The sequence below is a fragment of the Vulpes lagopus genome, chromosome 14 (assembly GCF_018345385.1).
Source record: "Vulpes lagopus strain Blue_001 chromosome 14, ASM1834538v1, whole genome shotgun sequence".
NCBI classification, from domain to species: domain Eukaryota; kingdom Metazoa; phylum Chordata; class Mammalia; order Carnivora; family Canidae; genus Vulpes; species Vulpes lagopus.
Genome location: NC_054837.1, coordinates 30,139,382 through 30,152,663, shown reverse-complemented (window position 1 = coordinate 30,152,663; position 13,282 = coordinate 30,139,382). Strand labels below are relative to the sequence as shown.

The following is a 13,282-nucleotide window of genomic DNA, read 5'->3' as shown; positions in this document are numbered from 1 at the left end:
TAGCTTTATAGTAAGTCTTGAAGTTGGGTAGCGTCAGTCCTCAGCCTTTCTTTTTCTCCTTCAATATTGTATTGGCTGTTTTCACACAGCAAAAATAACAGAGCCTGGATCTGGACCCAGCTCTGAGTCACTCTGACTCGTGGATAGTCCATCCAGGATATTTTCTTCATGTACAATCATATATTTGCTTCTGTTTTTGCCAAAACATTAACATACTCCAACTTTATTCTGTCCATTGTTTTCTTTCTTTTTTTTATCCCTTGTTTTCAATGAATTTAGGAAGTCATTCCATACCTTTATATAACCTTTGTATACAGATGAATACATACATACATACATATACTGTTTTTTCCCCTGCCACAGGGTGGTTCTTTTGAGCCGTGCTCTGTAATGATTTGGCCTGTTCCCCCATGGAAGGGTACTTAGGTTATTTTCAGAGTTTTGCTACTACAGTAACTATCTGCAAACTACTATCTTTGCTCCAGACGCCACCAGTCTTCTTTTATCTATAGAAGAAATTCCTACTGGCTTCCCCCAAATAACGTTTTTTAAAGTCTGACTTTTGCCAAATTCTCCTTGAAGGAGGTTGTCCCACGGGAGTGGCAGAGGCTATTATAAATTCAGAGTGCTTAAAAAAAATAAAAAATAAAAAATAAATTCAGAGTGCCTTAAGCCTTTGAAGGATGGAGAGGTGAAGTGATATGTTGCCCTACTTCCCTCCCCGCTGGACCTTGAACTATACTCTCTACCCGCTTTGGTTCAGGCCACACCCTTTGCCTAGAAGCCTGCTCACTGTTTCCCAGAGTGCCCTTCCCAGCTCAAGTAGCCCTGTGTCATTTTCCATGGCCACACCCAGTTTTATTCCTTTATGGCACTTAGCACTTAATGAAATTATCTTGTGTGTTTACTTGTTGATTTCCTGTCTCCTCTACCCTACAAAGGACGGGAGTTTTCCTTTTCTTCACACTCAGCCTACTCCTAGCACCCAGAACCTAGCAATCACTCAGGAGGTATTGCTCTTTCCCCTCTTCCAATCCCTGTCATCCTGCTCTATTTTTCCTCTATAAAATGTATTCCCTTCCAACAGGTGTAATTTACTTATTATAATATATTGCTTGACTCCCTCCCTAGAGTGCCAACTCCAGGAGGGCAGGGATTCTGTTCTGTTCACTGTTGCATCTCAAAAGCTTAGAATGGCACAAGGCACATTGTAGGTGCTGGACAAATGTTTGTTGGAAGAAAGAGAGAGGGAGAAATTCAAAGAGGGAGGGAGGGAGGAAGGAAGGAAGGAAGGAAGGAAGGAAGGAAGGAAGGAAAGAAGGAAAGATCATAACCCCCACCCTCATGGGCTGGCAAGTTGTCCCTCCAGAGGAAAAGACCCGTTAAAGAGCTGGCGCCCCCACCAGGTCAGGCCATTTCCGTCGGCCAGGTTGGGCCCCGGGCCTCCGGACCGTGCAGCACAGAGCTGGGGGGCGGGGCGGGGCGGGGCGGGGCGGGGCGGGGCTCGGCCGCCGGGGGCGGGGCTCGCCGCAGGTGGGCGGGCGCTAACTCTGGGCCCTCCCGGGAGGCCCCGCCCCGCCCCTGCCGTCAGCTGGCCCCGGCGCCCGCCCCGCTCGGCTCCGACCTTGCAGCGGCGCAGCGCGGGTGAGAGGCGGGGAGGAGCGGCGGGAGGAGGGAGCGAGTGCAGCGCCGGGTGCAGTCTCCAATGAGCTGCACGGAACCTGCGCCCCTGACGACCCGAGCCCGCTGCGCCCCCTCCCCACGGCTCACCTGGTGTCAGGTAAGGTAACAGGTAAGAGCTTGGCCCCCGGGACTCCCGAACAGGTCGTTCTCGGCCCGGGGTGCCACGCCGGACACAGGCAGGGGGCGTCTGGGACCCCTGCCTCGGAGGTAGAGTAGGCTTCACCGTTGAAGGTGGCAGCCTTCTGGGAGCCTCCTGGCCCCTGCCCCTGTCCCCAGGCGCCCTCGGCTGCGGCCCCAGCCCCCCATCCCTGCAGCAGCATCCTTTCCACGCCCGCAGGGCGAATGTTGCCTTTTTTTTTTTTTTTTTTAACTCCTCACGCGCCGCTGCCTCTTGGAAAATGGTGAGAGTGCCTTTTGGGGAGGATCCTGGGATGGCTGTGCCCCCCAGGATCGGACTGGCGCGTTCCACAGCGGCGCCTGCCCACGGATCTGAGCACCCTGGCTGTGGCAGTGTGGCAGAGGCGGCGGGGGTGGGGGTGGGGATGCGACCTGGGCCTGCGGATCTTGGCCAACGTTTCCCCTCAGTCTCCCGCGTGGGCCAGTGGGCTGACGTTCCACACGCACCCACCCTGGCAGAAGGCCTGTGGGCTTCCAGAGGCTCCTCCCTTACTTCTGGGTCCGTGTTAAAACAGGATGCCCCCTTCCCAGGCCTGATGCCATTTAAGATAGCTTTTAGCTGGTGTGACAGGATTCACCATCTTCTACCCTCTGCCCCACCCCCTGGAGATAGAGTGGCCTCCATCCCTTCAGAGGGCAGGTGCCTGGTGATGGGAGGAGGGTTGTAGGAAGGCCGTCGTAGCTCCCCCAGATTGCCTTCGCCTAGAGCCACGAGTTACCTGAAACAACTTTCCCAAGTCTCTGAGAGGTGCCAGCATGAGATGTGGTGGGCTGAGCAAGGCCGGAGTCAGGCTGGAACAAAGTGGATTCAGCCCAGTCCTGGCCCCACGTCTGCAAGCCTCAGGATGACACCACCCTCTGTTAGCCAGTGTTTGCTGAGCAGTGAATGGGCCTTTCTGTGGCTGGGCAATGACAACTTTGGGGTGAAAAGTTTACCAAGTGAGGCGTGAACCAAGCTGCTTGGGCCACCTAGATCCTTGAGGACCCTTTTGTCGTGGTTCCCAAGTAGCCTGGACACGTCCCACCCAGGAGGTCCAGTGCTAGATTTCAGTCCTGCCTTTGCCTTTTCTCTGCATGCCGCCTAACCTCCCCAGGCCTCCGCTTGCCCATCTGCAAAGTGGGGGTGATTAGGTGAGGACCTCCCACAAGAGTGGCGAGGATGAACTGGAATGGGAGGTGCCGGGCACTTGGCCCATTGTGTGGCGGTTTGTAGCACTCCATAAATGGTAGCTGTTATGATGGTAATAATAATTGTCATTTATTACCTCCTGGGTGTTGCAGACTTTCCCTCTGTGCAGCTGACAGCCAGAGGTGCCCCAACCACCATTTCTGCTGAGATTAAAAGCCTTTGGCAGGACCTCCTGTGGGGATAGGGTCATTTGCTAACTCTGTGCCATTCTTTAGCATCTGGGAGCAAGATGAGTTGCCCCTGTCTTCCTGGGCCTGTCACATCTTGGGCAGTGCCTGCTCTGGCCTCTGGCCACCACCTTGTCCTTGTCCCTCAGGCCACTCTTGTCACCCATGTGCTCACACTTTGTCCTCCAGCTCCACCTGCCTGAGCTCAGCTGCATCCTCCAGGTCAGGCAGCGGGAGAGCAGGCAAGGATGTGCCTCCAAGCAGCTCCTCCTCACAGTCTTGGCTGGTGGTCTTGTCCCCGTCACCGTCCTGCTCAGTAACTTTAAAAATAACAGAGTCGCCTGTCCCTACTGAGGGCCGTAACCTGAGCTGAGTTGGATTCTGCTCCATCAGAGACTAGAGCACAAGGACTCAGCACTTGGGAATATGGGACCCTGGTGCTCTAGCTGCTCTGTCCTCAGCTTGCTGGGTGACTGCAGACAGGCTTCACTGCCTTTCTGTGCCTCAGTTTCTCCATCTGCATGCTGTGGTTCAGATAGTCTGTGGTGTGACTGGAGTGTGAAACTCTGCTTATTCCAGTGAAGATAAACAGCTGAGGTCCCCATGTTGGTGGCTGTCAAATGGGGTTGACATTACCCCAAGTGGAGGGGTGTTTGCTGGAAAGGAACTCCCCCAGTGACGGGGTGTGGGGACAGGAAGTGTGGGCCAAGTCCCTCAGCTGGTCTCTTTCAGAACTGCCTCCTGTCCCACATCTGAACCCCCAGCTCCCTTCCAGGGCCAAAGAACTCCTTGTGCCCACCAAAAGGTGAGTAACAGCCGAAGTGGCTGGCATGGCCTGGGTAGCAGGCAGTAGCTTGGCCAGGAGGCCTGGTGCGGCACCGGGCCAGGAGCATCCCTCCCTGGGCTCCGACTCAGACTCACCTACTCGCTGGCTTCCTGAGGCCTCTGCATTGCAGCAGATTGGAGTCTTTGCTAGCAGCCCAGCTGGGCTTGGGGTAGAACAAGGGACCGGGCGGGTGGTGTCTGCTTCCCCCATCCCCACCCCTGCTCCATCCCCTGCCCTTGGTCCATTCGGCCCTGGCTTCCCTTGAAGGGTGCAGCTGCTGACAAAAGAGCCTTCTCTGGCACTGACTTGAGTCTACCTGGAGGTGCTGGGCTCTAGGCGGGGCCCAGGTTTGGGGACTGTCACGCCCCTGGGTCCTTTCTGCATCTCAGACCCGCCCACCTGGAGCATCATTAGAGGGTCTTGCCTACCCCTGGAGAGGCTTCTTTGAGGCATTAGTGCTTTGGATTTGAGAACACAGACTTTGGAACTTCACAGCCTGGGTTCACATCCCAGCTCTGCCACTTCCTAGCTGTGTGATCTGGGACAGTTCATTTAACCTCTCTGTGCCTCAGTTTTCTTGATTGTAAAATGGGGATAATAAGAAAACCTACCTCACAGGATTTTTGTGAAGATTTATGCATTTAAATTTTTATTTATTTATGATAGTCACACAGAGAGAGAGAGAGAGAGAGGCAGAGACACAGGCAGAGGGAGAAGCAGGCTCCATGCACCGGAAGCCCGACGTGGGATTCGATCCCGGGTCTCCAGGATCGCGCCCTGGGCCAAAGGCAGGCACCAAACCGCTGCGCCACCCAGGGATCCCGATTTATGCATTTAAATCACTCAGAACAGTGTTAAACACACGTTTACATCAGTCAGGGTCAGTGACTGGTACTGTTGCTGTCACTGTTACCCTCATCACGGATGCCAGCCACTCTGCCTCTGATGCAGATTCTATTTTCCTTTGACAAACACTCCTTATCAGCACTAGCAGAGGGAGAAGCAGGCTCCCTGTGGGGAACCTGATGTGGGACTTGATCCCAGGACCCCGGAATCATGATCCGAGCCAAAGGCAGACACTCAACCACTGAGCTGTCCACGTGCCCTAGGACTTGATATATTGATAAGTGTTTTAGCTTAATAGTGTAGAGCACAGATTCTGGAGCCAGAAAGCTCTGGGTTCAAATCCTAGCTCTGCTACTCACCAGTTGTATGATCTTGCACAAGTCTGTAACTTCTCTGGGATTCAATTTCTCCATCTGCTAAATGGGGATGACGATAGTACAAATCTCACGAGTTGTTGCAAGGATTAAATAAGCAAACACATATAAGTGCAAGGCCTATATAAAAGGCCAGGCCTGGGGCACCTGGCTAGTTCCATCGGTAGTGCATGCAACTCTTGATCTCAGGGTCGTGAGTTCAAGCCCCATGCTGGGCATGGAGCCTACTTAAAAATAAATAAATAAATAAATAAATAAATAAATAAATAAATAAATAAATAAAATAAAATATAAAATAAAAAAATAAAATAAAATATAAAATAAAAAATAAAATAAAATAAAATAAATAAAAAATAGAATAGAATAGAATAGAATAGAATAAAAATTAAATAAATAAAATTAAATTAAATAATAAAATAAAAAATAAAATAAATAAATAAATTAAATAAATAAAATAAATAAAATGCTATTTAGAAAAAAAAATTTAATTATATAAAAGGCCAGGCCCATGGAATGCCTGGGTGAATAAAATTTATTCATGAGAGACCCAGAGAGAGAGGCAGAGACATAGGCAGAGGGACAAGCAGGCTCCCTACAGGGAGCCCGATATGAGACTCTGTCCCAGGACCCCAGGATTACTCCCTCAACTAAGGGCAGATGCTCAGCCACTGAGCCATCCAGACGTCCCCCAATAAAATCTAAAAAGAAAAAAAAAAAAAAAGGCCAGGCCCACAGGAAGGGCTGTGTTACATAACTGTTTGCTTATACTTATTAGTCACCTGATGTGTGCCAGGCATGCAGTACAGAGGTTGAGAGTTAGGTGGTGGGATCTTTCACATACTGGCTCAAGTCCTGGCTTGGGCCTTTGTTGGCAGAGTGATATGGGGCACATGCTTTAACCTCCCTGTGCCTCAGTTTCCCCAACTATATATGGGAATGTGGAAACAACTGCCTCATGGGATGTGTGGGGTTTCTGTCATTCCAGAACATGAGCCAATAGCCTTTGGGCACCAGAGCTGACCCTTTCCCAGTCACTACCCAGAGTGACTGCTCCTGGTGTTCCATGCTACCCCTCTCCACTTGGGGACTCCAGAACTTTGCCCACTTTGCAGATGGGAAGACAAAGACCCCAGGAAGAAAAGGGATGGACCCAAGTAAAGAGGTAGCACTCAGTGGTGCACCCGCAGTCCAGTCTCCATCCTGCCCTGGATAGACCCCACTTCCAAACTTGCCACCAGGCCCACATCCTATGGTGTACCTGCAGCTTCTGGGGTCTCCTAGGCACTGGCTCAGTACCAGAGGGCCCAATGTGGAGGGTTTGAACAAAGTGGACATCAAGCTCCAGAAAGCCAAAAGGGCCTTAGTCTGGGGGTGAAGGGCAGCCTGGGCTGAAGGAAGATATTCTGGAAACTTCCAGGCAGATGCAAAAGTCCCTGGATTTCTCTAGGGCCTGCAGCCACCCCCTATCTTGGTCTGAGAAAGTAAAAGTTCATTTGTCCCCAAGGCCTGATTTAGGGAGGAGAGAAGTAAGCAAACATTTATTAAGCACCCACTGTATACAGTGGTAACAATCAACAATTATTATGTGCTAGGCTTTGTGCCCAGAACATGTTCATGCACTGAAACTCATGCTGTTTTAAAAATGAGGAAACAGGTTCAGAGGAATTAGTAGTGATGTATTGTAGTACAACTTATGCTAATACTAGTAGTAAAAGCAGTGACCATTTATTGCCCTCTTGCTTATCTCTATTTCATCTGAAAAATCCTACAGATGCCCATACCCTCCCCTCCCTGACCCCATGGGGTCCTTGCCTCCTTCAAGCACATCAGCATACCCTACCTCAGGGCTGTGGCACCATCTGTTCCTCCAGCAGATGCTTTCCCCCCAGATACCACGTGGTGGACTCCCTCACCTCCTTTCAGGCTTTTTTTTTTTCTTTTTTAAAGATTTTATTTATTTGAGAAAAAGATAGCATGAGCAGGGGGAGAGGGAGAAGCAAACTCCCCACTGAGCAGGGAGCCCGATGTGAGGCTCAATCCCAGGACCCTGAGATCATGACCTGAGTCGAAGGCAGACGCTCAACCAACTGAGTCACCCAGACACCCCATTTCTTTTCAATCTTGTTCAAGTGTTATCTTTACAGTGAGGTCTCCCTGGACCCCCAATTTATAATTGCTCTTACCTACCTATCACCTCCCATCCCCTACACCCCATTCCTCCCCTAGCCCTTATCTCTTAACATACTGTTTCATTTACTTATTATGTCTCTCTGTCTCTGACATGGGTGTATCATCTCCACAAAATCAGGGATCTTTGGTTTTATTCATTGTTAAGTCCCAAAACAAAGAATAAAGTCTGGCCCATCCAATAAACATTGGTACTCCATAAACATTCCTTAAATGAATGGGATCTTCACAACAGTCCTGTGACTTCAGTACCCTTGTCATTGCCATCCTACAGATGAGACCGAGGCACGGAGGTTCAAGTGACTTGCTCACAGTCACACAGCTAACAAGTCACAAACTTGAACTCTTTGCCTTGTTGCCCCTATAGGTCTGGCCTCATCCCATGGACAATGGCCTTGCCCCCATGAGCTAGAGCCCACTCCTCAGCACCTGCCCACCGCCAGCCAGCAGGATGCAGCTGTGGAAGGCAGTGGTGGTGACCCTGGCCTTCATGAGCATGGATGTCGGCATGACCACAGCCATCTACATCCTTAGCCACCTGGACCGCAGCCTACTGGAGGACATCCGTCATTTCAACATCTTTGACTCAGTACTGGACCTCTGGGCAGCCTGCCTGTACCGCAGCTGCCTGCTGCTGGGAGCCACCATTGGTGTGGCCAAGAACAGCGCCCTGGGGCCTCGGCGGCTTCGGGCCTCCTGGACAGTCATTGCCCTCGTATGCCTCTTCGTGGGCATCTATACCATGGTGAAGCTGCTGCTCTTCTCCGAGGTACGCAAGCCGGTCCGGGACCCGTGGTTCTGGGCCCTCTTCGTGTGGACGTACGTCTCGCTCGCTGCGTCCTTCCTGCTCTGGTGGCTGCTGTCCACAGTGCGGCCGGACGCCAAGGCCCTGGAGCCGGGGACAGAGGCTGAGGCGGAGGGCTTCCCTGGGGAGGACCGGCCCCCACGGGAGCAGGCATCTGGGGCTACGCTCCAAAAGCTGCTGTCCTACACCAAGCCTGATGTGGCCTTCCTCGTGGCGGCCTCCTTCTTCCTCATCGTGGCAGCTCTGGGTAAGTGGGGAGCGAGGGGGCCTGGCACGTACCCAGGAAAGTGATTTAGGAGGCCCTAACCACCGCTTACTTCCTCTCAGATCTTTAACGTTTTAGTCACATGGTTGAAACATCAGATTGGTGTGAAAAGGTAAATATTGAGAGTTTCATCCCTAATTCTGCCTCTGACCACCCTGATCTCCCTGCCTATGGCTAACTACAGGAAAGTGTTCGGGAAGCTTCCACGTGGGTGGAAGACGACTTTTATTCATTCCTTGTATATTCTTCCAGTGTTTCCAATGGAAGCTACAGGTGAAAACAAACCTGTTAATCTCACTACCTCTCACATGGTATTTTGTGTCTGTTTTTTTCCACTTAACAATATATTTTAGAAATTTCCAATCACTGCCTCATTCTTTTATTTGGCTGTATAATAGTCCACTATAAGGCCATATCAAAGATTATTGAGTTGGTCTCCTTTTATTGGCCCCTTGAGTCATTTTGAGTCCTTTCTCTTGCAGTAAAATAATGTTGTCCATACACGTATAAATGTGGGTATAATTGTAGGATAAATTCCTGGAAGTGGCATCACTGGGTCAAAGCATTTCTTGTAACAAAGCAGAATATACAAGAGATTGTCAGACTATGTAGACTGTAGTAAGAGTAAGTAGTGTTTGGTGAAACTTTTATCTTAGTTACATGTGCCTCTCTATGTACGTGTGTCCTGGTTTGTCATGTAAAATGTATTTGTTTCTATGGCTCTGGCCCAAACAGTGTGAGAGCACTTGCTTGGACAAGGCGGGTGGGAAGGTGACATCTCAAGGTCAAAATGCCATGGGTTTGAGGGGCAACAAGTTCTGGACATGCATTGTAGTCCTCTTCCTTACCTGGCTGTGTGCCTGTGGGCAAGTAATTGGACCTCTCAGAGTCTTGCTTCTGTGAAATGGGGATTGTTAGCATCATCCATGTTTCATGACATTGGAAAGCTTGAATAAAACATATAGAAGGACAGGTACAGAGCTTGGTACGATACAGCAATTGCTCAGGAATGTCAGCCTTTTTGAGTTGTTATATATTTAACAGACAGCATCTGGGAGCAGCCCCAAAGCCAGAATGTTCTCAGAGATGACAGGCAAGCCCCAGAGCTGCCCCTCTGCCCTCTCAGCCCCAACCCCTCAACGGCTGTGTGGTTTTATGCAAGTTACTTAATCTTGCTAGGTCTCAGTCTCCTCATCTATAAAATGGGCATCATAAAAGTACCCAACACAATAGGGGCTTATGAGGTTCAATAAGTTAATATGAATAAGACACTGCAGACAGGTCCTGCACATAGAAAGTTCCCAATAAATTGTAGTGACTGTGGATATTGGGATGACCCCTTTTCATTTAACAAGATAGTTTCTCCCACTCATGTCTCAAGGTCCAAATTGTCTCCTCCTCCGAGAAGCCTTCTTGGAGTCTACTGATTGTGACCTTTTATCTGCACCTTGGTTGTAGCACTGGTGATGTGAAAGTCATGTGCCTACTGTCCTCCCTCCACTACCAGGCTTTGAGGCCCTTGGAGTCCCCCCACCAAAACCTGGCACAGAGGCATGCTGACTGAATGAAGGAACACATGACCATCCTGCCTATGTGGGCAGATGTCACCCATGACCTCATTTCCCCCCTCCTGCTGGGGCCCTGTTGTCAGCTGCTGTGAGCTCGGGGAATAAAGATGTCCTAAAATATAGCCTGGCAGAGTTTGCCAGCCTGTAGGATTGCAGCGAGGTTAAGGGCTTGGACTTGAGATCAGGCCCCCAACTACACTGATAACTTGAAGCAAGGTTAGTGAACCTGGCCACACCTCCGTTTCTCATCCCAAAAGTGGGGTTTTGTTGGGCTCTTGTGAGAGTTGGGTAAGCTATAGCATGCTGCTCCACACAGGTTAGGGACTGTGACTATGGATAATTATTCTCCAACAACAAGTACCCAGGTGGGGCCAGCTTTTTTTGAAACCTCCTAATCTAAATTTTTTTTTTTATATAACTTTATTTATTTACTTATGATAGTCACAGAGAGAGAGAGGCAGAGACACAGGCAGAGGGAGAAGCAGGCTCCATGCACCGGGAGCCCGATGTGGGATTCGATCCCGGGTCTCCAGGATCGCGCCCTGGGCCAAAGGCAGGCGCCAAACCGCTGCACCACCCAGGGATCCCTGAAACCTCCTAATCTAAAAGGAAAACTGCCCATTGTGACAAAAGGTTAGTTTTAGTGCAGAGCATCTCCTATTATTTTTTTAATTATAATTTATTTTTATTTTTTTTTATTTTTTAGAATTTATTTATTTATTCATGAGAGACACAGGCAGAGAGAGAGAGGCAGAAACTCAGGCAGAGGGAGAAGCAGGCTCTCCATGCAGGGAGCCCGATGTGGGCCTTGATCCCGGGTCTCCAGGATCATACCCTGGGCCGAAGGCGGTGCTAAACTGCTGAGCCACCCAGGCTGCCCATGAGCATCTCCTATTAAATTGAAATTCTTTTTTTTAAATTTTTATTTATTTATGATAGTCACAGAGAGAGAGAGAGAGAGAGGCAGAGACACAGGTAGAGGGAGAAGCAGGCTCCATGCACAGGGAGCCCGATGTGGGATTCGATCCCGGGTCTCCAGGATCGCGCCCTGGGCCAAAGGCAGGCGCCAAACCACTGCGCCACCCAGGGATCCCAAAATTCTTTTTTTTTTTAATTGAAATTCTTTTATATGGATTTCACAGCAACCCCAGTAGAAAACCTTGAGCAAGTGACTTAACCTGAGCCTTGGTTTCCTCATCTTTAAAATGGGAAGAATGATAATACCACACCTATGGGATTGTTGGAGGGCATTTGAGTCTTGGAAGAGATGAGGGAGCAGATACCCAGGTTAACAATGCTCTAGGCAGAGGGAACAGTCTGTGCAAAGGTCCTGAGGCAGAAAGGTGCCTACTTGCGAAAGGAATAACAAAGAGGGGATGCTTGGGTGGCTCATCAGTTGAACATCTGCCTTCAGCTCAGGGTGTGATCCCGATCCGGGGATCTAGTCCCACATCGGGCTCCCTGTGAGGAGCCTGCTTCTCCCTCTGCCTGTGTCTCTGCCTCTCTGTGTGTGTCTCTCATGAATAAATAAATAAAATCTTAAAAAGGGGGTAGGGGGATAGCAAAGACGCCAGTGTAGCTGGAGGAATGTGTGTGGAGGGAGTGGAAGAAGCAGAAAGAGAGTAGAAGATGAAGTCGAGGCAGTAGCAGGTGCCTGATCATGTAGTGCACCATTGGCCACTCTGAGGGCTTTGGCTTTTACCCTGAATGAGATGGATGCCTAAGGAGTGACAAGGTCTGACCTAGATTTCGTGGGGCCCTGCTGTGTGTCGAGTGGAAAATAGACTGGTTTCTGTTGGATTCTGGAGATACTGTTGACTCTTGAACAATGCGGGGAGTGGTTGAAACCCTCACATCTAACTTGACTCCCCCAGGGCTTAACTACTAGCAGCCTACTGTTGATCAGAAGCCTTACTGATCACATAAACCAGGAGATTAGCATGTATTTTATATGTTCTATGTATTATATACCCTATTCTTACAATAAAGGAAGCTACAGGAAAGACGTTACTAAGAAAAATCATAGGGAAAATACATTGACAGTCCTGTACCATATTTATGGGAAAAAAACCCCGCGTGTAAGCAGACCTGCGCAATTCAAACCCAAGTCGTTCAAAGGTCAACTGTATTTTGAAGGTGAAGCCACAGAATATGCCAGTGGATTGGAGTTTCCTGTGATTCTTGTGCAGATTCAGCAAGGGTTTGCGCACGTGCTCAGTGCAGTTCCCATTACCCAGGAAGGGCTCCGTTAAGTGTCTGTTGTGCATAATATTATCATGGGTGTTGGAGCTCGCCTTTTCTTCCTCGGGTAAACTGAGGCTGAACTTTAGCTCCGGTGGACTCCACAGTGGAGGTGAAAGACGCCACCTAGCGGAGGACTGAGGGGACCGAGTTTTCTACATTCCCACCCTGTGGTCCCTGCACCAAGACCAGCAGAGGGCAGCAGAAGCCCACAGAAGGCAGAGCCGGTCACGCACACCTGGCCAGGAAGGGGCAGGCAAGACCTGCCCAGGATTCGTTCACTGACCCTTACTGAGTGCCTACTGTATGCCAGGCTGTGCCCACGGAAAGAACTGTAGTGACCGTGAGGACACCTGGTCTGACCACCTTCAGATCCATGTCCCTCATTCCCACAAGATGAGAGCAAGCCTTCTGGATTATTGGGAGGGAAGGGATAGGAAAGAGCCCCCAAATGGGAGGCCAGTTTGGGTTTGAGTCCTGGCCCTTCCTTTTACCACCCTGTGCTGTGTGACCTCAGGCAAATTATTCAGCCTCGGAGTCTCCGTTCACTTCTGAAATGGGGATGATGTCCTACTCGCCCCCTCTTCCTACCCCACCCAACCCGCATTGTCCTGAAGATAAGGTAGGAAAAATGGGTACGAAATAATATGGCAAACTGTAAGGCACTCCACCAAGAGGGGCTGGGTGGCAACTTCCAGCATTGCTTGGAACCAGAATATCCACATATTCTGAGGTTCTAGAATTTGGATTCTGAGCCCTTCACCAGTCAGAAGGAAGTGAACTTTGGCCATGTGGTCCAGTGAGCATCGCCTCATCTTTCAGCTTCGCTGTCTTCATCTGTAAAATGGAGTGATAATGGGACCAGCTGCAGAGTCCTGCAGAGGGAATGAAACAGCGCACAGGAGTCTCACGGCTGTGTGCTCAGGCCTGGTAGCGTTGTTAACAGGACTGAGC

The 13,282-nt window shown here is 50.0% G+C and overlaps 1 protein-coding gene across 4 annotated transcripts in view; it reads left to right on the top strand.

The window, feature by feature from the left end:
- ABCB9 (ATP binding cassette subfamily B member 9) overlaps nt 1-13,282 on the top strand; it is a 39,895-nt gene that overhangs the window by 7,710 nt on the left and 18,903 nt on the right. For 2 of the 4 annotated variants that reach the window (XM_041729053.1, XM_041729054.1), the window contains exon 2: nt 7,817-8,501. In XM_041729053.1, coding sequence (XP_041584987.1) covers nt 7,901-8,501 — 601 coding nt within the window. In that variant the 5' untranslated portion in view covers nt 7,817-7,900. Of the gene's footprint in view, nt 1-1,622; nt 1,793-7,816; nt 8,502-13,282 lie in introns of those variants that run through there. The other 2 variants (XM_041729051.1, XM_041729052.1) reach the window with 2 other exon arrangements.